This window comes from Impatiens glandulifera, unplaced genomic scaffold, assembly GCF_907164915.1.
Source record: "Impatiens glandulifera unplaced genomic scaffold, dImpGla2.1, whole genome shotgun sequence".
In the NCBI taxonomy this organism is placed as follows: domain Eukaryota; kingdom Viridiplantae; phylum Streptophyta; class Magnoliopsida; order Ericales; family Balsaminaceae; genus Impatiens; species Impatiens glandulifera.
This window is the reverse complement of record NW_025919456.1, coordinates 105,310-132,985: the sequence shown is the minus strand read 5'-3', so window position 1 is coordinate 132,985 and position 27,676 is coordinate 105,310. Positions and strand designations below refer to the sequence as shown.

The 27,676-nt window shown below is 30.8% G+C and overlaps 5 protein-coding genes across 6 annotated transcripts; 2 read left to right on the top strand and 3 right to left on the bottom strand.

Annotated features, from left to right (window-relative positions):
* Nucleotides 1-4,699: 4,699 nt before the first annotated feature.
* Nucleotides 4,700-5,322, bottom strand: LOC124917968 (agamous-like MADS-box protein AGL62). The gene is made up of 2 exons (XM_047458234.1): nt 4,904-5,322; nt 4,700-4,811 (listed from the first exon to the last, which is right to left on the bottom strand). The coding sequence occupies exons 1-2, from the start codon at nt 5,320-5,322 to the stop codon at nt 4,700-4,702; spliced, it is 531 nt and encodes a 176-aa protein (XP_047314190.1).
* Nucleotides 5,323-6,769: 1,447 nt separating this feature from the next.
* Nucleotides 6,770-7,378, bottom strand: LOC124917967 (agamous-like MADS-box protein AGL62). Its single transcript, XM_047458233.1, has one exon. It carries the CDS (start codon nt 7,376-7,378, stop codon nt 6,770-6,772), a length of 609 nt encoding a protein of 202 aa, XP_047314189.1.
* Nucleotides 7,379-9,273: 1,895 nt separating this feature from the next.
* On the top strand, nt 9,274-11,734 carry LOC124917966 (receptor-like protein 56). The gene is made up of 6 exons (XM_047458232.1): nt 9,274-9,341; nt 9,929-10,015; nt 10,176-10,282; nt 10,368-10,442; nt 10,521-10,719; nt 10,782-11,734. The coding sequence occupies exons 1-6, from the start codon at nt 9,274-9,276 to the stop codon at nt 11,695-11,697; spliced, it is 1,452 nt and encodes a 483-aa protein (XP_047314188.1). The 3' UTR covers nt 11,698-11,734.
* Nucleotides 11,735-12,827: 1,093 nt separating this feature from the next.
* On the bottom strand, nt 12,828-21,739 carry LOC124917955 (mediator of RNA polymerase II transcription subunit 25-like). Of its 2 annotated transcripts, none has more exons than XM_047458220.1 (16): nt 21,630-21,739; nt 21,288-21,415; nt 20,419-20,449; nt 19,750-19,813; nt 19,468-19,598; nt 18,582-18,788; nt 18,337-18,402; nt 17,205-17,418; nt 16,325-16,398; nt 15,360-16,202; nt 14,892-14,945; nt 14,797-14,825; nt 14,074-14,142; nt 13,905-13,989; nt 13,386-13,472; nt 12,828-13,316 (listed from the first exon to the last, which is right to left on the bottom strand). In XM_047458220.1, the coding sequence occupies exons 2-16, from the start codon at nt 21,383-21,385 to the stop codon at nt 12,957-12,959; spliced, it is 2,412 nt and encodes an 803-aa protein (XP_047314176.1). In that variant the 5' UTR covers nt 21,386-21,415; nt 21,630-21,739; the 3' UTR covers nt 12,828-12,956. The 2 variants fall into 2 exon arrangements, with proteins under 2 accessions (XP_047314176.1, XP_047314177.1); XM_047458221.1 differs by lacking the exon at nt 21,630-21,739 and adding an exon at nt 21,536-21,554.
* A 4,229-nt stretch (nt 21,740-25,968) lies between these two features.
* On the top strand, nt 25,969-27,676 carry LOC124917965 (zinc finger protein WIP6-like). The gene is made up of 2 exons (XM_047458231.1): nt 25,969-26,397; nt 27,212-27,676. Exons 1-2 carry the CDS (start codon nt 25,969-25,971, stop codon nt 27,674-27,676), a joined length of 894 nt encoding a protein of 297 aa, XP_047314187.1.

Genomic DNA, 27,676 nt, shown 5'->3' with positions numbered 1-27,676 from the left:
GGGCACCTTCCCTCTTCATAGTTCATTCTTCTCCAGTTCTCCTCCAAAGTCCAAAATCCCTAACCCTAACCTTTCTTCTCCAAAATCTCTAACCTCTTCTCCTCCATAGTTCATTCGGACAGCCGCCAACAAAGAACTAGGTTTTCATCAAACGAGAAAGCAAACGTCACCAAGGAGCTCAATGCAAAGCACCGAAAGGTTTTCATCGTTTTCCCCTTTTTTATTTTCATTTCAATTTCTTCTTTATTCTCTTTCGATCTTGCATAGATTCGATATGTTATACTTCCGATCTGTCAACAAAGAACTAGATTCTCTTCAATTTAATATCTGCATTTAGGAATCTTGCTAATATGAATACTGTAATACTGCATTTAAGTCTGTACTCTGTAATACCTAAATCCCTAAAGACCACTTCTATAATACTGTAATACTGTCCCAAATCAAAGGTTGAACGAAATTGGTATGAGTTATCTTCAATTTAATGTCTGCATTTAGGAATCTTGCTAATATGAATACTGTAATACTGCATTTAAGTCTGTACTCTGTAATACCTAAATCCTTAAAGACCACTTCTGTAATACTATAATACTGTCCCAAATCAAAGGTTGAACGAAATTGGTATGAGTTATCTTCAATTTAATGTCTGCATTTAGGAATCTTGCTAATATGAATACTGTAATACTATATTTAATACTACATTTAATGTCTGTAATACTGCATTTAAGTTTATAATACCTAAATCCCTAATGACCACTTCTATAATACTGTAACAGTAATACTGTCCCAAATCAAATGTTGAACGAAATTGGTATGAGTTATCTTCAATTTAATGTCTGCATTTAGGAATCTTGCTAATATGAATACTGTAATACTGCATTTAATATTGCATTTAATGTCTGTAATACTGCATTTAATGAAATTTTCTAATATTACGCAGATAAGAATCTTTGGAAGTTTGGATTAAGTAAGTTTGAACTTTGGAATGTTGGGAACTTTGAAGTTTTGATTAAGTAAGTTTGGTTGTTTTTATGTTGGACTAATTTAATATATTGTATGTTTGGACTTTGGATTTTAGATATTTTTAGTTAGAATGGTTATGTTTTAAGTTGAATGTTTTAATGTGTAATGTTGTGTGTTCTATTTGATTTTGATGGAATGTTTATGTTTTAGGTGAAATGAATAATTCTATATGTTTATTCATTTTGTTGTGATCTTTTGATATATTGAAAGTGTGAAACTATTTAGTTGATATGTTTTAATTTTGTATGTTTCGAGTCGAGTTCGAGCTCGAGCTCGAGCTATAAATCGAACTAATCGAGTCGAGCTCGAGCCGAGCTCTTGAGCTCGGTAAAATTCAAGCTAATCGAGTCGAGTTCGAGTCGAGCTCGAGTACTTGTTTTGAGTTCGAGTTCGAGCTCGAGCTTTAATTTTGATACTCGATCGAGCTCGAGCTCGAGTTCGAGCCGTTGAAATTTTTTCGAGCTCGAGCTCGAGTAGACCTCTACTCGAGCTCGACTCGACTCGTTTTCAGCCCTAGTAGTTAGTGTACAATAATGATATATGTAATAATTCTCTTTGCTATATTCATTTTTATATTCGCATAACAATATTCAGATTATATAAATATTCTTTTAATAAATTTATCATAAAGAACTACTATATATTTGTTGATTCTTTCTAAGAGAAGTTTGGAAATCACAAATGTTACTGGATTTTATGTAATTATTTTTTCATAAATAATTAAAATTTATGTACTTAGAAAATAAAATATATGAAATATTCATATTATATCATTCAAACATTTTAAGGAATACAAACAAAAAGAACTGACCAACATAAATAAAAGCGGCCAATAATTCTAAATCTTAAACAAACATGAAAGATGAAACTACTATGCTATTGACACAGTCAATCCAAAATAAAATAACATGAGACATAACCTAATTTGACACACCAACCCATAATGAAACAAAGATGAGGCACAAAAACTATGATAATATGGCCTACTTTAGCACAACCAACAGAGAATGATATCAATAATATCTAGGGGTGAGCAAACGGGTAAACCCAACCCATATTACCCAACCCATATTCAACCCAAATTAAATTTACCCAACCCATAATTCAACCCATATTATTTACTAATATGGGTTGGGTATGGGTTGGGTTGAGTATGGGTTGGGTAACCCAAACTATTTTATTTTTATTTTTTTATTTAACATGTATTTGACTTATTGAACACATTTTTATTCGTTTAACACGTTTTTTTATGTTTTTGACATTTTTAATACGTTTTTCACACGTTTAACACGTTTTGACACGTTTAACACGTTTTTGACACGTTTAACACATTTTTGACACACCGAACACGTTTTTCATGTTTTTGACATTTTTAACACGTTTTAACACGTTTAACACATTTGACACGTTTTTTCACGTTTTCAACACGTTTAACACATTTTGACACATTTTTGGCACGTTTAACACGTTTTGACACGTTTAACATATTTTCACATTTTTAACACGTTTCACACGTTTTTCACGTTTCACACGTTTTCACGTTTTTGGCACGTTTTGACACGTTTAACACATTTCCACGTTTTGACACGTTTAACACATTTTCGACACGTTTAATACGTTTTTCACATTATTGACACGTTTCACACGTTTTTCACATTTTTGGCACGTTTAACACGTTTTGACACGTTTTCCACGTTTAACACGTTTTTCACGTTTTCACACGTTTAATACGTTTTCGTCACGTTTAATACGTTTTTCACATATTCAACACGTTTAACACAATTCACACGTTGGACACTATTTTCATGTTTTGACATGTTTAACACGTTTTTAACACGCTTGACACATTTTCACGATTACGGCACATTTAACACATTTTGACACATTTTTCACGTTTTTGACACGTTTAACACGTTTTGACATGTTTAACATGTTTTTCACGTTTTTCACATTATTAACACGTTTGTAACATGTTTAACATGTTTCACACGTTTTTCACGTTTTTGGCACGTTTAACACGTTTTGACACATATATTCCTCGTTTTTGGCACGTTTAACACGTTTTCCTCGTTTTTGGCACATTTTGATACGTTTAACACGTTTTTGACACGTTTAACATGTTTTTCACATTTTTGACACGTTTAATACGTTTTCACACGTTTAATGTCAAACGTGTGAAAAACATATTAAACGTGTCAAAATGCCAAAAACATGTTAAACGTGACAAAAACGTGTTAAAACTTATCAAAACGTGTTAACATGCAAAAAAATATGTTAAACATGTCAAAAATATGTTAAATGTGTAAAACGTGTTAAAATGTCAAAACCGTGTTAAACGTGCCAAAAACGTGTTAAACATGTTACAAACATATTAGACATGTTACAAACATGTTAAACGTGTTAAGAATGTGAAAAACATGTTAAAAATGTCAAAAACGTATTAAACGTACCAAAATGTGAAAAAGTGTTAATGTGTGAAAAATGTGTCAAATATGTCAAAAACGTGTTTAATATGTCAAAAACGTGAAAAACATATTAAATGTGTGAAACACGTGTTAAACGTGTGAAAACGTGTTAAACATATCAAAAACGTGTTAAAATGTTAAAACGTGTTAAACGTGCCAAAAACGTGAAAATCGTGTTAAACTTATCAAAAACGTGTTAACATGTTAGTTATGTTAAAAACGTGTTAAACGTGCCAAAAATGTAAAAAAACGTGTCAGATTTGTTAAAAACGCGTTAAACGTATTAAACATGTCAAAAACGTGTTAAACGTGACAAAAACGTGTTATTAGTATGAAAACGTGTTAAACATGTCAAAAACTTGTCAAACGTGCCAAAAACGTAAAACGTGTTAAATGTGTGAAAAACATGTTTTAAGTGTGAAAACGTGATAAAAATATTAAAAACATGTTAAACGTGTGAAAAATGTGTTAAACATATCAAAAACGTATTAAACGTGCCAAAAACGTGAAAATCGTGTTAAACTTATCAAAAACGTGTTAAATATGTTTAAAATGTGTTAAACATGCCAAAAACGTGTTAAACTTATCAAAAACGTGTTAACGTGTTAAATATGTTAAAAACGTGTTAAACGTGCCAAAAACGTCAAAAACGTGTTAAACTTGTCAAAAACGCATTAAACGTATTAAACATGTCAAAAACGTGTTCAACGTGACAAAAATGTGAAAAACGTGTTATTATTGTTAAAAACGTGTTAAACGTGTCAAAAACGTGAAAACGTGTCAAAAACGTGAAAATGTGTCAAAATGTGAAAACGTGTGAAAAACGTGTTAAACATGTGAAACGTGTGAAAAACGTATTAAACGTGTTAAACGTGTGAAAAAACATGTTATAAGTGAAACGTGTTAAAAATATTAAAAACGTGTTAGATGTGTGCAAAACCTGTTAAACGTATGAAAAATATGTTAAACATGTCAAAAACGTGTTTGACTTAAAGTTGGAAAATGATTAGTTTATATTGGATTAATAATAGAGAATTAAACTAAATTTATATAATTTGGGTAATTTGGGTAACCCTAACCCAACCCAAATTAAACTCAACCCATACTCAACCCAACCCATACTCAACTCAACCCATATTAACCAACACAAATTAATATTTTGGGTTTGGGTTAGGGTTGGGTTTGGGTAAACCCATATTATGCTCACCTCTAAATTAATATCCACCGCCAAAGTTGTTGCTTCCACCCATAGCTTGATGAGGTCCCATTGAACTTGGACTAGGGCCACCCATAACACCTCGAGTGCTTTGAGGGATGTTAATGGAGCTAATAGAAGCATGCCCATTAGAAGCTTCAGATATCTTTTGGTCCACCAGGGCCTTCATGCATATTCTCCAATGATCCTCTTACCATCTCACTCAAGTTGTGGATATGTCATATTTTCCATAGATCTCTCCCACCACCTTTGTTCCCGTCCAGCTTGTAAGGCTTGAGCTATCACTTTTCCGCGCTGCTTTGCAACCTCCAACTGCTCTTGAACATGCATGATTTGATTATTCAAATCTTGCACGTTGGACAATTGTTGAGACTCCAATCGTTGTCGAGTCTCACGGGAAAGCCCCATTGAAGAGGATGCATCATTAATACCCATAATTCGGTTTAATATCTCGTCTACAGATGGGTGACTGAAAGTAAATACTTTCAGTCCAAGAGAGAAAATAATGGTTAACATCTGGACTCCGCAAAGAGTGGTGGGTTCACTACATTTCTTGAACACTCCAGTTCTTCTCTTCGAGAAGGTAACTTGAAGATTACTCTCCTTCTCCATTTTGGTCATCGTGATTTTTCGACGACCTCTCCTTAATCTTGGCACGATTAGTTATAAATTTAACACATGAGAAAGATTATGCAAGAAATAGATATATATTTTGTATATGAATTAACTAAATGTAGTCTATTTGTATATTTAAGCAAGTATTGAAGATTGACAAGTTCTATGTCAATTGTGTGAGTTCATTAAAGATGGAAAAATATCTTATGCCAATTATTTATTTATTTTACTTACTAAATCAATGCATTTAGATTTTTTACTTTATATTGAAAAATTCTTTACTATATATACCTAATTTTTATTTATTATACCTGAATGAAAATCTTAATAATATGCTTTCACTATTTATGTTAAAATAATAAATATTAATGGTGTTACCTAAAATTTTATTTGTATGGAACATCTTGATTATGTGTATCTATTTGTTTTACTTTTACTTATTTGTTATGTTTGATTATAATTATATAACAATCATCTTTGTTCTAATTAACAAAATTCAAATAAATAATGTATAAATACAACAAATATTTTTTTGATAAATACAACAAGATTCAAATACGACAAATATTTTTTTTTATAAATTTATTATTGATGCTACTTTATAGTTTATTAATTTTGTAGCATTATATTATTTAATGCAATTTTTCTTGTTTATGTATAGAAATGTACCTCAAAAACATTTTTGTTTTTCACATCATTTATTTTTTTTATTAATAAAATGTTTGTTAAGTTTTAAAAAATAATGATAAATGTTTTAATAAACATCTATCGCTTATAAACAAGACTTATAAAATTTTCATTTCTTAAACTTGATTAGAACTTTCACAAAAATTAATGAGATTCTGATTTAGCTTATAAAAATTGATAAATATATTTTATTTATGGTTAAAATGTGAATCTAATTTAATTAGTTTAATTATTATTTATTAAATAATTAAAAAATTAATATATATTATCGTATTCCATCAATTAATTTTATCTTTTTTTAATAGTGTTACCTAATTAAAGTGGTTTATTGCAACATAACTATTTAATACATTTTCATTAACTCTTCTTAGATAATAGCTAGTGTACAATAATGATATATATAATAATTTTCCTTGCTATATTCATTTTTATATTTGCATAACAATATTCAGATTATATAAATATTCTTTTAATAAATTTATCATCAAGAACTACTATATATTTGTATATTCTTTGTAAGAGAAGTTTGGAGATCACATATATTTACAATATTACTGGATTTTATGTAATTATTTTTTCATAAATAATTAAAAGTTATGTACATAGAAAATAAAATATATGAAATATTCATATTATATCATTCAAATATTTTAAAGAATACAAACAAAAAGAAACTGACCAACATAAATAAAAGCTGCCAATAATTCTAAATCTTAAACAAACATGAATGATAATATGGCCTATTTTAGCGCAACCAACAGAATGATCAATAATATCCACCGCCAAAGTTGCCGCTCCCGCCCATAGCTTGATGAGGTCCCATTGAACTTGGACCAGGGCCACCCATAACACCTCGAGTGCTTTGAGGGATGTTAATGGAGCTAATAGAAGCATTCACATTAGAAGCTTCAGATATCTTCTGGTCCACAAGGGCCTTCATATTCTCCAATGATCCTCTTACCATCTCAAGTTGTGGATATGTCATATTTTCCATAGGTCTCTCCCACCACCTTTGTTCCCGCCCAGCTTGTAAGGCTTCAGCTATCACTTTTCCGCGCTGCTTTGCAACCTCCAACTGCTCTTGAACCTGCATGATTTGATTATTCAAATCTTGCACGTTGGACAATTGTTGAGACTCCACTAGTTGTTGAGTCTCACGGGAAAGCCCCATTGAAGAGGATGCATCATTAGTACCCATAATCCGGTTTATAATCTTGTCTACAGATGGGTGACCGAAAGTAAATACTTTCTTCCCCGGAGAAAAAACAATGGTTAACATCTGGACTCCGCAAAGAGTGGTGAGTTCACTGCATTTCTTAAACACTCCAGTTCTTCTCTTCGAGAAGGTAACTTGAAGGTTACTCTCCTTCTCCATTTTGGTCATGGTGATTTTTCGACGTCCTCTACTTATTCTTGGCATGATTAGTTACAAATCTAACACGTGAGAAAGATTAAGCAAGAAATAGATATATATTTTGTATATGAATTAACTAAATGTAGTCTATTTATATATTTAAGTATTGAAGATTGACATACTCTATATCTATGTGAATTGTGTGAATTCATTAAAGATGGAAAAATATCTTATGGCCAATTATTTATTTATTTTACTTACTAAATCAATGTATTTAGATTTTTTACTTTATATTGCAAAATTCTTTACTATATATACCTAATTTTTATTTATTATACCTGAATGAAAATCTTAATAATATTGCTTTCACCATTTATGTTAAAATAATAAATATTAATGGTGTTACCTAAAATTTTATTTGTATGGAATATCTTGATTATGTGTATCTATTTGTTTTACTTTTACTCATTTGTTATGTTTGATTATATTAATATAACAATTATCTTTGTTCTAATTAACCAAATTCAAATACGAAGAATACTTTTGTATATACGAAAATTATTTTTTAATAAATATAAAAAGATTTAAATACGACAAATATTTTTGTTTAAATTTATTATTGGAGCTACTTTATAGTTTACTAATTTTGTTGCATTATTTTAGTTAATGCAATTTTTCTTGTTTTTGTATAGAAATCTACCTCAAAAACATTTTATGTTTTTCAATCATTTATTTTTTTTATTAATAAAATGTTTATTATGTTTTAATACATAATGATAAATTTTTTAATAGACATCTTTCACTTATAAACAAGACTTATAAATTCTTCATTTCTTAAACTTGATTTGAACTTTCACAAAAATTAATGAGATTCTGATTTAGCTTATAAAAATTGATAAATATATTTTATTTATGATTAAAATGTGAATCTAATTTAATTAGTTTAATTATTATTTATTAAATAATTTTAATAAATACTTTTAAAAAATAATATATATATTTTTTAAATTGAGAATTTTATTTATAATATTTTAAAAACAAAATTATTGCAATAAGTTAAAAATGAGTCGTTTAAGTCTAAATACAAAAATATGAGTGCCAACAAAATGTCAAAATAGGAAATACACTCCAAACAAACTTGAATAATTATTTGAAAAACATTAATGAAAAACATAAATCAAAATATTTATCAACAAACAAATATAACAAAAACTAACAGTTAAGAAGTTCAGAATTTTAATTATAATATATGTATATATTAATACTCTCATCCCTAATTATTATTTGAACAGTGTTATCTAAAAAAATATTAAGATTATAAGAACATATAGTAATGTAACCTTGGAGACTCGTATGTAACTCATTATTCATATTTCAAATTTAACTATATAATTTGTAATAAATTTAGATCAATACCATGATGATGAAGATGGGATTAAATAAAAGTTGATTTTGAATTTCATTGATTTTCTTTTCATTGATTTTGATTAAATGATTACAAAGACATTGATTTAAAATTTGACCAACTGAAGTCAAGTTAAAACATTTTAGATTTACAAGTTTTTTAAAATAAAAAAAAAATTTGGTAGACATAATTGACATTCTGGAATTTAATTCCAATAGGACTATCTGTCCACTTGTTTTCAAATAAGATAAAACTTGATTGTTTTTTCATAGTGAACTTTATGAACATTTTTTTTTTTCAAAACCTAATTAATTTGAACTTTAATTAATATTAACATAAAACTAGACAGAATATATATTTTTAAAATATTTTTGATCTAACTGTAATGGAATGTTTTCAATTTGAAAAGAATCAGTTTGTATAGAGGGGATGGAAGATACGTAACAAGAAAGAAACGAGATGCATACTATCACAGTATAGGGATAGTCGCATACTATCACAGTATAGGGATATGCGCCCGCTGTGTCGCACACCTCCCTCGTTGCAGAGTTCTCCTCCACCTGAGCTAGAGGAGGCCGAGTAGCCTTAGCTAGGGAGCTTCTTATTTATTTATAGACTCTTCTTATTTATTTATAGACGTTTTTTTATATTAAATTTTTTATGAAATTAAAAATCTATCTTATATATAATTCAACTTAATATTAAAGTAATAATAAATATATAAACGGTTGTATTCGACTCGGACAAGTCGTGTTAGACTCTCATTCGTATTGTGTCGTATCGTGTCTAAATTTTATGTGTGCTGTGTTGTGTCTTGACCTAATCAAAATATTATAAATCACGGACTCTTTCGTGTCGTGTTAATTTGTGTCCACGAGTTTATTTTTGTCGTGACGATGCTCGTTTTCATGTGTGTCATGTCATGTCTTGACATACTTATATTAATTAATTATTTATTTATATATATTTATGTTAAATTATATTATTAGTAAAAATATAAAATATGATTATAAATTTATTTTAATCTAGATAACTTAAATTACTTTAATAACTCAAATGTGTTAAAAAAATTATTTAAAAAACTAATTAATATGTGAAATATGTAAAGTGTGTATCTACCTTAAAAAATTAATTGGATTCTCTTCTCTCAGTTCATGAAAATGTAGAAGTGAGATCACTGCAGTTGATAGGTCTGGAATCACTAAAACAGATAGAGAAGTTGGATCTATCAGATTGTGGCCTAACAACCAAAGGTAAATTAAGAAATGCATTAATGTAGAAGTAATTAAAATAAAATAAATAAATCTCTATTAATTATTGATAACTATTTCTTTCTTACATATTATATTATGTAGGTGGTGGTAATTCATCATTTTATAATATGATCAAACTTAAGAATCTTGATTTAACTAGGAACAATTTAGAGAAGGATGTGCTAGTCACACTTGGTGCATTGTCATCCCTTCAATTTCTAAACCTAAGTAAGAATCCTTCTATTCAAGGTTCATTCACCAATGAAGGTATATTCTAATATAATATAAAAAATTAGACAACTTCATACAATCATGACTTTAATGGTACATTTTATGTATCTTGATGATGCAGATTTAATTGAGTTCCATAATTTAGAAATTTTAAACCTTGATCATTGTGGATTAAATGGAACTATACCACCTCAAAGTAAGTAAATAATATATATTATAAAATTTATGTTCAACCACATTGTGTATTATCTAATTGTGACATATTTATTTTCAGATTTGTGTAAAATGAAAAAACTTAAGGAGTTGGATCTTTCTAACAATTATTTGGAAGGAGACATACCTACATGCTTAAACGAGTTATCATTTTTGAGACGATTGGATGTCAATAATAATCTATTGAATGGAAGTAGCCCTAACAGCTTCCACATGCTTGCCATGCGAAACAATTCATTTTCTGGCCCTTTTCCATGCGAGTATGTTGCAGATACTTTGGACATTTCTTATAACTCATTATTAAGCATGAATCTAATATAAGAGTATTATCTTTGAGAGGAAATGATTTCACTGGAGAAATCCCACATCAGTTATGTCAATTGCGAAAGTTAAATTGGTTGGATTTGTCCAACAACTTCCTCTCGGGACCTATTCCTAGTTGCCTCGGTGATATGAATTTTGGGAAAGAGCCAAATTATGCCGGTATAACATATATCGCACCAACTTCAGTTGAAGGAGAGCTTGAAGGAATGCAGTCATATGTTTATGATGATAATGTGGAGATGTATACTAAGTACAGAGCTGATTCCTATACTGGTAGGTTATTGGCAATGATGTCTGGATTGGATCTATCATGTAACAACTTGGAAGGAGAAATTCCAAATGAACTCGGATATCTCAATTCCATCCATACTCTCAACCTTTCACACAATTGGTTAAGTGGACCCATTCCTCAGACATTTTCAAACCTGAAACAGATTGAAAGTTTAGATCTTTCACAAAACAATCTCAGTGGAGAAATTCCATCCAACTTGATAGATCTGAATTTTATGGGGACATTTTCTGTAGCATATAACAATCTATCGGGAAGACTTCCAGATATGAAGGGTCAATTTCAAACCTTTAAAGAGAATAGTTATGCAGGTAACCCATTCCTCTGCGGACCTCCATTGAAGAAAGACTGTAAGGTCAAGGTCAAGAACAAGAACAACAATGATGATCATCATGATTATGATCATGATGATGATAAAGATGAAGCTTGGTATACTATTGACAGAGAGGTTTTCTTTGCAAGCTTTATGGGGGCCTATATTGTCTACATTTTGGGATTCATTACCGTGCTATGGATCAATACCCGTTGGCGTAACATGTGGTTCAATTTCATCGAAAATATCTTGTTTTCATCTTACTATTTTCTATTAGATGCATGGTATAAGTGTTTTAGGGTTCGAATATGATCATCTCCACAATCAAACAAACTGTGTTGTTGGAATATATTTATCTAGTATTGTATTTCTTATTTGTATCGAAAATAATTATTGCATTGTATTGTATTCATGTAAGTGTAATTCATAGCCTTAACTATGTGTCCAAGAAACAAATTGAGATTTGAAATTTGAGTGATTTCTCATGTTTTTTATTCCAATAAAGGAAATATTTCATTAAACTACATTTTCAGAAGATAAATCTTGAGTTAGTTTTCAAAAGTGAGCATTTTGTTAATGTGTCATCATGAATTCATGTAAAGAGAGGAACTGGGTCTTATGACTTATGGAGCAACTTAGGTTTTAGTATTTAAAACATAAGTTTTCAACTAGGCTTCCTGTTACCAATGTGTTTAGGATTTAAGGTCCCGCCCCGGAGATTGTCTAAACGATTATGCTAATTTTGTTCTACAAATTTTTGTTTTCCAACAATAATAGTGATGCTAATGTTCATGTGGAGTATTGAATTATAATCTATGTAGAATGTTTATGGATGGTAACCGTACACTTCATATCCCAAAATATGAAGAGAAGATATATGTGAGAGTGGAAAGTTTTAGATACTATATTTTTATGTGTGAAAGGGGTATGGATTTCGGGTCAGGTTATTAACCACTACTTATCCCCAAAATCGACTGGTATTTCAATTTTACTCCATATCCAAATCCCGAACCCAATTTGAATTACCCATCCCGAGAATACGCAAGGGTATCATATTTTTTCAGATACTCATTGCCAAGGTATTTTGATGACAAGTTAATTTTCCAAGATTAATAAATCAAAAGAATGGGTTGTAAACATGATTTGAGGATTTGATTGTTGGTGATTTGGGAGCTTAAAAAGGTTGTCTTGTGTTTTACAATTTTTTCTCTAATCTAAAATATTATGTAATTATGTGTAATCTAAAATACATTGTGATGAATTCTACTAGAGAGAAGCATAATCTAACCACGTTAATACATTAATCTTTTTAACAAGTCTTTTTTCACATGACCACTTTTGATGGCTTGAATCTCAAGAACTAACTAAACAGGAGTCTTCCCTCTTTAATTGCATGCATTAACACTGTCATTAGTGCAATAATGTTGTAACTAATGATAGCAAAAAAAGAAACTTTTATAATTAATATTTTTTCAAATCATAATTAAACATGTGTAAATCAAGTATGCAATCATCATCATTTTACACTAGATTTTATTCTTCAAAGTCCCAGCCCAAAGAAAAGAGGAAATTCAATTAAGGAAACCAGTACCAGGCATACTAGTTGCTCCAGATGAAGTTTGTCCTTGAGGAATTAGGGATGACCTGCCAGGGCCACTCTGAACATAAGCTTGATTCATTCCTGTCCCAACCATTTGTTGTTGCTGAGGAATTGAGGTCTGTTGTTGTTGTTGTTGCGGTTGCATTTGAGTCAAAGATTGTTGTTGTTGTTGTTGTTGCATTTGTTGCTGCATTTGGGAAATAGCTTGTTGTTGTTGCATTTGGGGAAGAAGTTGTTGTTGTTGCTGCATGTGTTGTGTTTGCCCTTGTTGCATTTGCTGGTGCTGTTGTTGTTGTTGGCTCGGTATTTGTGGCTTAAATACCACCATATCCTATAAAAACGTGTTTAGACCTCCCAATTCAATCAAAGTGTTAACAGTGAAAATCCAAAATCAACTTACCCCTGGAAAAAGCATCCCAATTAGGCGGCAGGCTTTGTCAGAGACGGACAATAACAGTGTCTGTGATGGTAGCTGAATGACTGCACACTGAAGTTTTATACTCGTAATCAGTAGGAGATGAGTTCATATTTCCGTTAAATGAAATCCAGTTAAAAAATGTATACAACTTGCAAGATGAAAATTTTCACATTCATTTAATGTTTAATGTGAGTTATTTGGATTATTTTCAAATAACCAAAACACTAAACAATCTAGTCATCAATCACATCATTCAAATCATCAACCAAAACACCCTCTTCTTCATCTTTTAAAAAATTTCATTATATATTTATACCTCTAATGTCTTTTTATCCACCAAATAACCTGATTTTCTATAAACTACATTAAAAAAAGGTTATTCGAAAATAAGCCAGATCATGATAACAAGGCCTAAGTGACACAAAGTTTCACTCCAGCTCTACTAAAGGCTCAATAACCAGCTTGAGTTATATAATGAACTAGTTATAATATATAACTTACTAGTTTCTTCTCCTGCAATTGTCCAAGAAACCCATGTTGATTCATTGCCCTGAAAACTAGAAAATCAGCCTTCCCAACATATTGCCTGAAATTGGACAGAAACATCAGAAGGATGATGATTAATGGCACCCCCAAAGAAAACAATTTTTTTTTCTTGGTAAGATATTACTTGTTGTTCATATGATCCTGTGATATAAGTCGTACTATCTGCATTGTCTGCGGCCAATTTGCAGCAAGCCTGTAAGTACATAATAAAGAACATTGGAGGAGATGCACAAGAACATATGATGCTCAAGAAAATAAACAACTTAAATAAACAATCTTGCAAATGACTATAAAACAGTTTCCATGTTTTGATAGATATATTATAGAATGGAATGAATGTAATGTTTCAAGAAACAACGAGGCTAAGGCTGCGTTTGAAAAACTAAATATTAAGGGCTTCTATGTTTGGTACAACCTCTTCCTATATGTATATATTTATACCAGCAGAATGGTGAGTACTGAAATTTAAGTGCCGAATGGGTTAAGTTGATGAAAAATAAACCAATTAAAAAATATTTAAATTTTAAGTACTTATGTAAGTGATTTGATAAAATATGTAATTAATGTCGGAAAAGTAGCTAAAAACTAGTTTAACTTATAATGATGTATGATTAATTTTCAGGGGATAAAATTGTCATTTAGACACTATTACTAGATTATTGAGTTAAAGACAATCATAGCTTACTGATGTATGCATAAAATTTTAGATTAATTTGAGTTGAATCTAGATAGTTCAGTCATTTCACTAAAGACCTTAAAGTCAAAATAAAATTTGAATCTCGAAATTGTAACTAATAGAATTGTAGACAAAAACTTGAAAATTGGTACTAACGCCGTAACAACTTACGTTTCAGAAGCCGATGAATTCCTGTAACCCTGCCATATTCATAAACTCTATGAGTTCCTCAATCTAGATCATTATAAGATTATTGAAGGACATACCTCCAATCTGGTGATGAACACAGGCTGGCCTTGTCTCTGTCCAGATAAATTTCCCTGCAGTAGAAGTACACAAACATTAACACCATTGGAAACCATATATTCTTAAATTCAAGTTACATAAAATAATAGACAGGGACAGTGTTCAAATATCATGACTTTCAGACTAAGTCAGGTTTCCATTGATAATTTGGGAACACCATAGGTAAAACATTCAAAGACACAGCATAACAAACAACCAAGGTATGTCCATTGAACAGACTGATGTCCCATCTAAAAAATACACACATGAAAATACCACCTAAGACACCAGCCTAATGAAAGAAAGCATGAAAATGTGCATTTTTCCCCAAAAAAGGAAAAAAAAAAATGTGCATCAATTTATGGTGAAGAACAAAGGATCAAGTTGCAATTTCATGTGTGTAGTTCTTAGAGGGAATACCAAATTAAAAAATAACCTTAGAATCGTACCTCCCAAACTCGCACGTACTTTGCTTGCGGTGTCTGCATGGAAGCAAAAGTCTGCTGTGAAGAAGACATATTTGGAGTATTATTGCTTGCTCCAACAGACTGCCCCACTGATTCTACTTGTAGAGCCATTCCAGAAGTAGACATCATTGTGCCAGTTCCAGATGATATACTAGCTGGACCAAGGGTATTCATAATGTTCTGGTTGATGCCAGTTCCATTAGTTACCATCTGAGCTCCTGAAAGATTTACTTGGTTCATTCCCACCACAGGTTGACCTATATTAACACCTCCTTGGAGATTACCCAAGGGTTGTGACATGCCAGTGTTTGTATTGCCAGGTATATTAGAAGTTGAGGAGGAGAATAAAGTAGGATTAGGGTTAGGTGCTACTTGTGTAGTTCCTGATAGAGTCCCAGATACACTGATTCCCGTCATACCAGATTGTGCAGAAGGTAATATTGTTTGAGAAGCAGGCACAGAAGATGCCATTCCACTGGATATCATATTTGACATATGCATGGCCATTGAAGTTCCACCCATGGATTGGAGTCCTATAGAATTTCCTCCAGTCAAATTAGAGTTCATCACTTGTCTAGCTTGAGAGAGATTGTTAAGAATATTAATATTCGCTGCAGGAGGTGGAACAGGACGCTGCGAAGTAGCATTCACGACCGTAGGTTTCATGTCTTGCATGTTTTCAGTATTTGAAAGCATTTCTTGAGAAACAGATATTGGAGAAGATGTTTGTAAGTTTGGAATTCCTTGAGATGAAGCCCGAGAAGCAGATTGAGTGTTGTGTGGGAAAGAAGGCCCTGAAACCATTGGGTTCACTGTTTTGGGTTCCTGGACAAATATGCATGTAAGCTGATAAAATGGCTCCATAATATGCACGCTGTAACATAGTTAATATTTTGTTTTACAAGAAAATAGAAGAAGAATTTTGAAGGCTGATATGAGAGTCTTACAACTTTAACAGTTGCAGGAGGCATACTCCCTGTGGAGATTGGCTGTCGCTTCATAATGGAGCCATTCATTAGAGCTGAAATTTGGAAGTCAAATCCAATTTTATTAGTAATGAATTCATCTGAATAATTAACAAAGTGAAATATATTCCTGATTCATAAAGTATTTCTGTCGCAAGACTAATCTTTGAACATGTTTACATTTATACTTTGGTGCTTCAGATTGATAAGCAAAAATGTTATGAATGTATATCTAAATCACTTGAAACAGCAAGTAAAAAATTCTCTGTTATTGATTACATGTAGCCCCATTACCAATACAGCAGGAAACCATATAACCTTTACTAAATAATTAAAAGTTCATTAAATAACTACTATTTGAAATGACTTAACTATTTAGATTGAGCTCAAATTAAGCCAAAAACTATGAATAGTCGACACAACTCGGTAATATAGTTAGAGTGTACAAAAGACAACTCTACCCTTAAAATTTAATCAAATTGTCACTATAAGGGTAAAATAGTCTTTAAGAACTTTCCCGACATTAGTTCCACATTTTCTCAACCAACTTACATTTCAAGTACTTAAAATTAAGCATCAACACTAATTATCAAACGCACCCTTATGCTCCAATTGAAGGCTTAACGGCAAAAGCCTAATACACTGGTATCAGGGGAAGATATATTGTTAATTCTTGAAATGTCTTCTCACACAAACATCTAACGCATGTAAGATTTCATATTTTGAACAAAAACAAACATAATACGATCTAAAACTTGAAAAGCTAGTTACTAGATCATTTATAATCATCAAACAGTGTTTAATTGCCAGTAGCAATCAAAGATTGGAAAAAGGTAGATAAGGATGAGCTCAGCACTCTAACCTCCTGATGAAATAGAAGTTGGTGGTAGTCCAGAAACAGGAGCAACAGAAGGCATATCCATCTTTACAGGACTTTGGCTTGAAGATATACATGCAACTCCAGGTCGACTTAAAGCGGAGCGGGCCTCCATAAAGTTCTCAGATATCAGAACAAGAAAATATGGGTTTTTAGCATTATCTATGGACAGATCAGCTGCTCGTGGATTGCCCTTTCCCTGCAAGATTAGGGATAGTAAAGATACAAATCACCAGAACCAATTGGATTTTTTTTTTAGGAAAGATGTATCTTCAGAATAAAAAGAATTACTTTTTCCAAGAAAAGAGATAGATGAGTGAATTTCTAACTTATTACTGTGCTTGGTTAAATGAATATAAAAAACTAAAAGGTATGTGGCGAATCTTAATTGTTGAACAAGTAAAATTAAATATGCATAATGGAAGTCTTGTGGTCAACACCATTTCTTTAAAAGCTACACCTTTACTAACATAAAAAGATTTCAATATTTTTGTATAATGTGTGAAACAGAACTAAGAAATGAATTATAGACAGTGTTTGAACTTACAGATTATGATGAGAAACAACAATTGGTTGTTGATGTATGTAAGATCTTTATGTGAAATCAAAGGAGTATACTGAAGACAAATAAGGCCATTATACCTCACTATAAAAAACCATGCAAGGAAAGCCACATAAAGATGAATTTGTGAAACTACAGTCTAAGAAATGATAAAGCATATGATGATACAGTTAAATAGGCATCCAATTAAGAGCATGGAAGACATCAATTTTCATTCAAGAATAATCTCAAACAGAACCTAAAACGGTAGGAATTGGTCATTGAGCTAGGATTCTTTTTCAACTGAAAAACAGATATAAGCAGCATTTTGGTCATTTGGTAACACCATAAATAATAAAGTGGTGCTTCTTTGATAAATCTGAAAATATTTCTTAGACTTAAGTGCATGGAGATTGGAGAGGATCTGAGGCAATATTTGATTTCAGACAGATATTTGAAGTAATAGAAGGAAAATATCAGTCCATGTTGTCTGGCTTTCGAGCAAAACAGATCAGTCCACGTGAACCTACAAAATCATGTACATACAGGGGCAATAGACAATGTGAAGAGCTTTACCGCATTATAAATAGACCTGTACTTTGGATTCAGCTTTGGGCAAATCACTGAGAGAGAAATAGAACACTGCATAAAAAGAATATGGTGTTAGCGATCCATTGAAAGGGAATATATTAGGGAAACTATTAACATATATTCTCCACATAAAATATTCAACCCTTCAATCTTTTTCAGTATCCTTTCTTTCTTCAATGCTTTCCATCCAAATTATACTACCTTCAATTTATCCCAGAACCCAAATATACCTGAGCAAACAATTTGGCAACTGTCTCAGCATCAGCAAGATGATTTTCTGACTGATTATCAGCTTCACCACCCTGCTCCAAATTCTGTAGCTGTAGTCGATAAATTGGTGTGGGCAAGGGATTAGGATTACTTGCTGCGATGAGAATACAATGTTTTTTCCCTTCACCATTTGGTTGATTCTGGATTCCGCTAACAGAAGGGAACATCTGAATGATGCATTCAATAAAGTTAAAAACTGTGTTTAACATGTAAACATGAAAACAAACATTATAATGGTGCATAAAATGCCTGTGTGCCAAAGAGACTGATTTATTAATATCCCAAAGCCTACTTAAGCACAGTTTTCTTGTAGGCCTGTCAAGGATCACTTTTCCCAATATGCAAATATTTTGTAAGTCATGAGATGAGATTCTTTAATCTTTCAAAACCACCAAATTTGATGTCAAACTGGAATTGGTTAACTTATCTTCATATACAAGCTAAACTGATTGTCGACAAGCAGATGGAAAATGTTATGAGATGTGATGCTTAAATAAGATGTTTATTCGTTAATCTGCAATTATGTTTATGCCTAGTGAGTAGTGAGTGACTACTATTAGGACCATAAATAGCAGATTAATGCTTTCAACTGATAGAGTGGAAATCATGAACCTACAATTTACATACTTATGAAACAAGGCCCTTAGTAAAGACAAAAACAGTAAATAGAAAGAAAAAAAAAATAGTTTTTCAACCTTATTTGTGTTCTAAAATCTTAACATATTGTTTTCTTTTAGGGTAGAAAATTAATAGAATCAACATCAAGAAATATTGACTGCACAAACATATATGAAGACATAACAAAATTGAGCAAAAATGTAAAAAAACAGTAATAATTATAAGCACCGTAAGGGCTTCAGCGAGTCCTTCAGTGACAGCAGCATCATTAAATCCACCACCACTGAAACCTAGTGAGGATAGCCACGATAAGAAAATATCAACATCTCTTGTCCACCCACTCCTTTGTACTAGGCAAGCTGCAGTGAAAATGAAAATTCAGGAAGAGAAAACCTCATTAGGCAAAGTAACATGTCATCAGAAGACTTAACCTTCAAGGTAAATAAAAAAAAACGAAAAAAAACGGGTTCAGTTTGTATAAATCTATCTGATCATAGAAGAAAACTGTACCTGTGCAAGTACCATTAGAAGTAAACATAACCAAAGACAGTTCGGCATTATGAGCATTAGGCTTCTGCATAAACACAAGGGCACCATAATCAGCAAATGATGAATAATATGAAGTGATGAGATTGTTAGCACCAATTGAAAGGTAAGGCAACATAATCTTCACTTTCTGTATTCTTTAGAACACGTTATTTCAATCCACAGCTGTTCCAGATTTCCTCTCTTTACCATGTTTTTACTTTGTTATAATTATCTAACAAATTTATTCAGATGAAAACAATGTTCATGGCACTCAGTTACTCTATCTTGTAGCACTCATTGACACCAAATTCATTGAAACAAAATGTAAATAGAACTTCAGAAAGTAACAAAATTCGGTCCAAGAGGAAGTGAGTAACCAGCATTAGAATGAAGCAAATTTAAAAATTTATTGGCAATTTCTAATATAACCTTTATTTCCGAACCTTATAGCAATTCGGACAGATTTGTTGGTTTTACATGTTCTTGCTGGCCAACATTATTATTCAGAAATTTCATTGGCGAATGACATATGTACAAGAAAGCAATGATTACATAATAATCCTAAAATCTCTCATATCCAGGACCTTATATGAAATTAAAAAAGAAGATATTAATACAGAAACGGAAAATTAAGCTTAATATATTATATACCTGCCCTGTCATCTCACTGCCACAAAAAGCCCTGTACAAAGTAAAGAACAGAAACATGAGATAAATAATTTAATTAGTACAATGATGTTGATTAGAACAATTTTCTCCAAGTCAAGTTCAAGGAAATAACCATCCAAATAAATTAACCCCTAAATCAGTCATTTTAAGAGATGAATATGTGAAGAAAACAATCAAAACAGAAATGGAAATATAATAATTGAAATATTTATGCAACAAATAATGAACACACATCAATCCCCTACTTCCATTACTGTTCAACCAAAAGATACAAGGAGTTGTTTGGGGGATTTGAATTTCCTCAAAATCGAATTTTGGCTTGAGTTCAACCGCGAGCTTTAGCCCATAGTATCTCAATTGTACATTAATAAATAACCCAGAAGGGCATTTTTCAAGTTCTACATGGTAAATCCCTTACATCATTAATTTCAGTTTAACATAGCTCAATTGTTCCTCAAACTGTCAGAAATCGATTGTAGCATGTTCTTCATTTGTCAGACTGGGAAGAACTTAAGATTCATAGGTTACTGTAACAAAATCACATTCAAAATCGTGCTGGAATGGTAAACCCATATGAACTGTTATCTAATCCAACCATCAATACGGTCAAAATTCACAAGTTTGATCAGAAACCCTAACAATTAATGTTCACATAAGCTGATCAAAGATCATTGTTTTTTTTTTGAAAAAATCAAAGATCACTTAATCTAATGACAACCCAAAACTGGTGTTGAGAGTTTAACGCAAGGAACGACACGACTAACTTATACAGGAGTCAACTCAAAGTAAGAACATGTATTTATGTACGCGCATAGAAAGAAAGAAAGAGGAAAAGTAAAAGGATTGATTACTTGATAATCTTCTCAAGGTAATCGGTGAGAGTTGTTTGCCAGTAAGGTCCCATAGCGGCTGTGCCTTCTACGGCTACAATGAGCTGCTTTTCCGCCATGAAGCGATGAAATTGAATTACTCAAAAACCCTATAAGAGAAACAACAGGAGAGAGTCGGACACTCTCGATCTCTCGATAATTTGAAAGAAAGGAAATTGATTTAGTTATTTGAGAGAGAGAAATATGGAAGAGAAGACTAGTTATATTACTAGTGTGTTTCCCTTTTTTTCAAAGTAACGCTTCTCATATTTGGAAAGTACTTAGTTTCTACAGGGGTAATCGTTTGTTTCTTTCAGTCCATACCTCCATAATCGTGTGAAATTAAATCGATGAATCAATCTCTTCCATCGGAGAAGATGATCCAGTCTCTATTTCTCATCTTCAATAATTCAACAATTGTCATTGGTATTGGTTGCCCTCAAATTATAAGAGGTAGAGGCCACTAAACACGCACATAAATCTTCAAACGAAATTTCGGGTTTAGGTTCTCGTAGTTAAACATATAACTCGCGAACATACTCAATTAATTAATTAGGGCGGGCTCATATTACGGGCTTCATCCTAGGACATTAAATATGTCGGGATATCGGGCTCTTATTGTCGTTTGTAATTTATTGGTTTATGTAGTGATAAATTATTATTAAGAAAATTTTAAGAAGGAAAAAATATAAATAAAATATTATCAAATGATACCAATTTTTATTTTTGAGAAACAAATTTATATTTTATTGATATTGAAAATGACTAATGTTATGAATAACTTTACACAATCTTCTAATTCTAATTGTTTAAGTTTAATTATAAACTTGTAATTGTGTTGACTAATTTATTGTCTCTACTATTGACACAAAATAAAAAATGTGTAGATAAAGTTTGAATATTTAAAACAATCTTAAAAAGGGTGTTTGAATAGGTCTAAAATATAGTGTTGTTTATATCCAAGTTGAAGGTTACTATAACCTTATCCAATCATGTAATAGCCTTAGCATGAATTGGTTTTATGATTCCAACTTTTATAAGATGAATTTGTTTTGATACTGCGATATGAACATTTTTTACTGTAGCTGCAAAAGCAATTTTTGAAACACGATAAATGATTGCATCACAATTGAATTTAAATGAGTCTCGAGGGAGAAAGTTTTATTTGATATCATCTAGAGGTTTTGAATCACAGTTACTCATCGTCTTAATCGATTACGTTAATTCCTTTGCCAAATTGAATGCACGACTAATCCACCGCTCACCATAGAGTTATACTAAAAACTCATTCCATTAGACTACATAAATATTTAAATAAAGATCGAGAATTATTGCATTCTTCCGATCACGAGGATCAACCCTCAACTATATAATTTAAAGGGAAAAGATGAGAATTGTAATTATAAAGTCATATTCTTCTAGCAACCAAGAATAGTATATTCAACTGTTTCAATAGAACCATTTACAAAAAAATTGTCACATGAAATGAAGAAAATGGTGAGGCAAAGCTAGTGAAGTGTACATTTAATAAATGAGATATGTCAATTAATTTAGAAGAGTTAAATGGATTTTATTGGATTGCTAGTAAGTCTTCTGTTCATAATGGGCCTGTTTTCCTAGGGTCAGGCCCAATTAGTATTTAATTATCATAAGCCTGTAAGCCTTGAACTAGACTTTTCTTCTCTGCAACTCTTGAGGCTAAATTTGTTCCACAGTAATTTGTAAAAAATGAGTTTTTTTATATAAATTTTTGTAAAACTTATTAATATTTAATGAAATGTTATAATTTTTAAATTATATAGAGGATATTTATTTTAGTATTTTAGGTGAATGGATAAAAAAAATTATTATTTAAAAAAAATCCAACCGCACAAAACTAGTTTAACGAAAATATTTAATTAGGCCTAGGCAAACTAAAAGTATGTAGCTTATAAAAATATTTTAGCGGCGCTTGAGCTATATGCGCCGGTATTATTATAATAGATTTTCAACGCTATTAGCGGCGAATAATATGCAACAAAATCATTTAGCGACGTATTACTGTGATTTTTAAATACATTTTCACTATCTTGACCATTTAATTATATTTACATTTTAAAAATATTTATATAATTACTTAAACTTTTTTTTAAAAAAAGTAAATTTATATAAAAATAATTATGATTTAAAAAAAAAAAAAAAAGTTTCCTCTACTTTTTTATTTAAAATAAAAGAGTACTGAAAATGCAAGAGAACAAGCTAAGTATATAAGGTCTAGTTTGATTGGGACACAAATAAGTCACATTTACAAAATAAGCTAAAAATCAAACCTAACTATCATCACAAAGATTAACAAATAAAATTGCACTTAATAATGATATCAAACAATTAATGAATAAATCGAATCAAACTTACTTTTATTTTATTTGCATGCAGCTATTACATTACATTAGAGCTAGTTTGATATGGGTTTTTTTGGGATGTTTTTGAAATTTTAACTATTTTTTTTTTATATCTCCATATCGATATCATTTTAATAATTAAATCATTTATTTCATTAACTAAAATCCCCTTATTTTATTTTAATAAAGTTTAAATTTAAAATATAATAATTCTAACAAATTAAAAACCCAAATAATCTTTCATAAAAAAAACAAATATTTTTTAGACAAAACCTCAAACCTAACCCTCATAAAACCAATGTCAAACAAACTCAAAACAATAGTTTCTAGACTTTTCTAGCGAGAAGTTTGATATTGAATTGTTTTTGAATTTTTACCTAAAATATAATATTTTCTCTTTTTCACTTCATATATCACATCACTCTTTTTATCCATTCAAATATCAAAATACTCTTATTTAATATATTTTTTCTCATCTTTCTATCCCCTCTGTTTAAATGAATGATTAAACTTAAAAAAATTAATTTAAAAAATAAGTCAAATAATTTTTTATTCTAACCCAAAAAAACCCAAGATTAAACCAGCTCTTAATGTTAATTAGTGGCAGATATATATTTACTAAAGTAGTAAATAATGTTAATCTTTTCATGTTGTTAGGGTTTCTTCAAGTGAGTTATGAGAGATCCATGAAACCTGTCCAATCAACTAAAGAGAAAGAGAAAGAAAGAAACATAGTTTAATTGATGAAAGATCTCATCAATAAATGACTTATTTTTCTTAAAAAAAAATACAAATTTCATTGATATTGAGACAGAAAAAGTAAGTAAAATTGGAATTTTATGTATACATATGTATATCAATGAAAAAGTGATATAATGATCAGACTAGAGAGAGGGAGAGAGAAGTATTAACATGATCAAGTGTCTGCACGTACATCTCTTTCATGGGGACGTCCATTACATTAAAGGTTTTGTAATAAACATGAAAAAAAAAAAAAAAAAAAAAAAGTTTAAAAAAGTTGAGAAAAAGTTTTGTATGTATTATGAACATGTCTATCATTTTCACCCTGCAACTGCAAGACAGACATCTCTGTCATTTTTACCCCCTGCAACATCTCCATATTCACCAACATCACCACCACCACTATCCTTTTCACAGACACAATTAATTAAAGAAACAAGCTAGGTCATCGACCTAGATCTATCATTTCTAAATTTTTCATTTAATTTTACCCAAGGATTTTCATTTTATGAAATTATCTATATAATCATTTTCGCTTAAAATATCTTAAATATCGAGGTAATTATTGCTCACACTCAAAACGCATGTACATATCCCAAAATAAATCCAAAGTAAATATCCATTACAAATTTACAATGTAAAACAAGGATATATATGAACTATATTGGATGGAAGAAACTTAAAACATGACAACTAAATATATATGTAAGAACATTAAAAAATTCAAATATTTTTCTTTGGTTCCTAGTATATGTGAAATTCTCATTTAATTGTGGGAAAAAAATTGCTTAAAAAAATGTGCTAGTTGAATTTAGTCTCTCTCTCTATTATCTGTCTTTTATTTTTATTCATAAAATATATTTTAGTAATTTATATATTTACTATAACTATAAATGAAAATTTAAAATTTTAACAAAGCATTGAATTCAAGTTAAGATATATATGAGTTATTCCTAAATAATTATAAGCATAGAATGTTTCAAAAAACAATGATACATCCTTTCTAGACTACACAAAACAAAAAACAATGATACATCATTTCTAGACTACACAAAACAAAAAACTATATAAGACAAGACAAGATCAAAAAAGTTACAACCTTTCATCTATCAATTAATCTCATAATGTAACATAATAAGATATTAAATAATGAGACTAAGATTTTTTTTACCTAACTAGCAAAGATAGGTATTTATTGGTTCTGTCAACTACTCATGGCCGACCCTAGGTTAAGGCGAGCTAGGCGACACCTAGGGCCAAGAAATAAAAAAGAGTGCATTAATAAAGTTAAAACCCTACACTTAAATATTGTTTTTATAACATTTAACTAACTAAATTAAGTTAAAAAAAAGATAGTAAACAAATTATTATGCATAGTCAATTTAACATAAAAATAAATATTAATTTTTTGGCTTAGGACACCCCCAAACTTCTATTATATATACCTCCTCAACAAAATACCCAAACCCCCTCCCCACTCTCTCTAGCTAGATAAGATTGAATACTAGCTAGCTGCTAGAGTTCATATATTAATTAAAATCATGCAAAATCACTCATTCATCACATACATATCCACAAGTGAGAGCGCATGTAATTTAGAAGAGGATCATTACTTAGATGAAGATCATTTTGAAGACTCAAGCACCATTCTTTCTCTTCGCCCACCAGGCCAGCATCACCCTTCTTCAACCTCTAGACTCAACCCTCTTCCTCCTCCTCCTCCTCCTCAAACTAATCATTATTATGATGATCAAAACCCTACTTTTGATTTCAGCCATGACCATGAAAGTGTAACCGTTGCTCTCACTTTAAGCAGCCCTTTCTCTAGTACTACTAACAATGTCGACATAGTTGATTCTGTTTCCGAAGCTCAATTTTGGATTCCTACGCCCGCTCAGATCCTTGTTGGTCCTGCCCAGTTCTCTTGCTCGGTTTGTCATAAGTCATTCAATCGCTACAATAATATGCAGGTAGGTAATTAATTAACTGTTTTTTAGCTAGTTCTTTTGATTAGGTTGGTCTTAGAGTTTAACAACTTTTTGGGTTTTCTTGATATTTCTTGGTTTTGGTTTTTCCATTGTCTTATGATTTTGATGCTTATTGTTGTTTAATCTTGGTTAAACTTGTGGCAAAAACATGTCACAAAATTAATACTTGTATTTGGTTGTTTCACCCATGAAAAACATAAATCTCCATTCCCTTAGAGCTAGCTTGTTTGATATTTTGGTTATTTAAGGGTTTTTACGGGAAAAAAATGTTTAATGAAAAAGATATGTTACTTTGAGTTTTAAGAGTTTTAGTTATTATAATATTATTTTATATTTACATTTTATAAAAATAAAAAATAAAGTAAATATATTTTTGTTGATGAATTGAATAATCAGTGATAAAAAAGTCGAGTTAAAAGTTAAAAAAAAAAAAATTAATCAAACCAAACTACCTCTAGAGTAAATAAAATGTTTCTCACTTTTTCAAATAATATTGAAAAACAATAATTATCTGTTAAAAAATTAAAAGTCTTTTTCTATAAATTTGAGAATGAAAGGTAAGAGGGTAAATAATAATAAACACTATAAATTTATTGATGTTTGGCTAACAATATCTAAATATATCCACTTTGAGTTGTGTACTATATATTTTTGAAAGAATTCAAACCTAACCCTAGGTCATCGATCTCTCTATTTATAAAACTAAATCAAAATTCAACATTTTATTTTCTCTAAACATCATGACCTAATGGTTTCTAACACATCTTATATTTTATATATATATATATTTCTTTAGATGCACATGTGGGGGCATGGATCTCAATTCAGAAAGGGTCCAGAATCACTAAAAGGGTCAAAACCAGCATCCTCAATTATGAGACTCCCATGTTATTGTTGTATTGAGGGTTGCAAAAACAACATAGACCATCCTAGGTCAAGGCCCCTAAAGGATTTCAGAACCCTACAGACCCACTTCAAGCGAAAACACGGCACTAAGCCATTCGCATGCCGCAAGTGCAGCAAGCCCTTCGCAGTCAAAGGCGATTGGAGGACACATGAGAAGAACTGTGGCAAGCTTTGGTTTTGCATTTGTGGGTCTGATTTCAAGCATAAGAGATCCTTGAAGGATCATATTAGGGCTTTTGGAGAAGGTCATGGTTCTCATCGAGACAGCATGAATGATGGTTTTGGAAGTGGAGACGATGAAGATAACAATCATATTGGTGATGACGACGGACATGATGGCGATGAAGATGATTGA

Bases quoted from the DNA above. Each gene is read 5' to 3' on its own strand.
- LOC124917955 (XM_047458220.1), bottom strand. From the start codon at position 21,385: ATGGCGGAAAAGCAGCTCATTGTAGCCGTAGAAGGCACAGCCGCTATG. The intron at 19,814-20,418 runs GTATATAATATA...GTGTTTATGCAG, and splicing joins GCAGTGAGATGACAGGGCAG to AAGCCTAATGCTCATAATGC. The intron at 14,826-14,891 runs GTATGTCCTTCA...TGAATATGGCAG, and splicing joins TGTTCATCACCAGATTGGAG to GGTTACAGGAATTCATCGGC.
- LOC124917967 (XM_047458233.1), bottom strand. From the start codon at position 7,378: ATGGAGAAGGAGAGTAACCTTCAAGTTACCTTCTCGAAGAGAAGAACT.
- LOC124917965 (XM_047458231.1), top strand. From the start codon at position 25,969: ATGCAAAATCACTCATTCATCACATACATATCCACAAGTGAGAGCGCA. The intron at 26,398-27,211 runs GTAGGTAATTAA...ATATTTCTTTAG, and splicing joins ATCGCTACAATAATATGCAG to ATGCACATGTGGGGGCATGG.
- LOC124917968 (XM_047458234.1), bottom strand. From the start codon at position 5,322: ATGACCAAAATGGAGAAGGAGAGTAATCTTCAAGTTACCTTCTCGAAG. The intron at 4,812-4,903 runs GTGAGATGGTAA...TGCTTCTATTAG, and splicing joins ATGACATATCCACAACTTGA to CTCCATTAACATCCCTCAAA.
- LOC124917966 (XM_047458232.1), top strand. From the start codon at position 9,274: ATGCGCCCGCTGTGTCGCACACCTCCCTCGTTGCAGAGTTCTCCTCCA. The intron at 10,283-10,367 runs GTATATTCTAAT...TTGATGATGCAG, and splicing joins AGGTTCATTCACCAATGAAG to ATTTAATTGAGTTCCATAAT. The intron at 10,443-10,520 runs GTAAGTAAATAA...ATTTATTTTCAG, and splicing joins TGGAACTATACCACCTCAAA to ATTTGTGTAAAATGAAAAAA.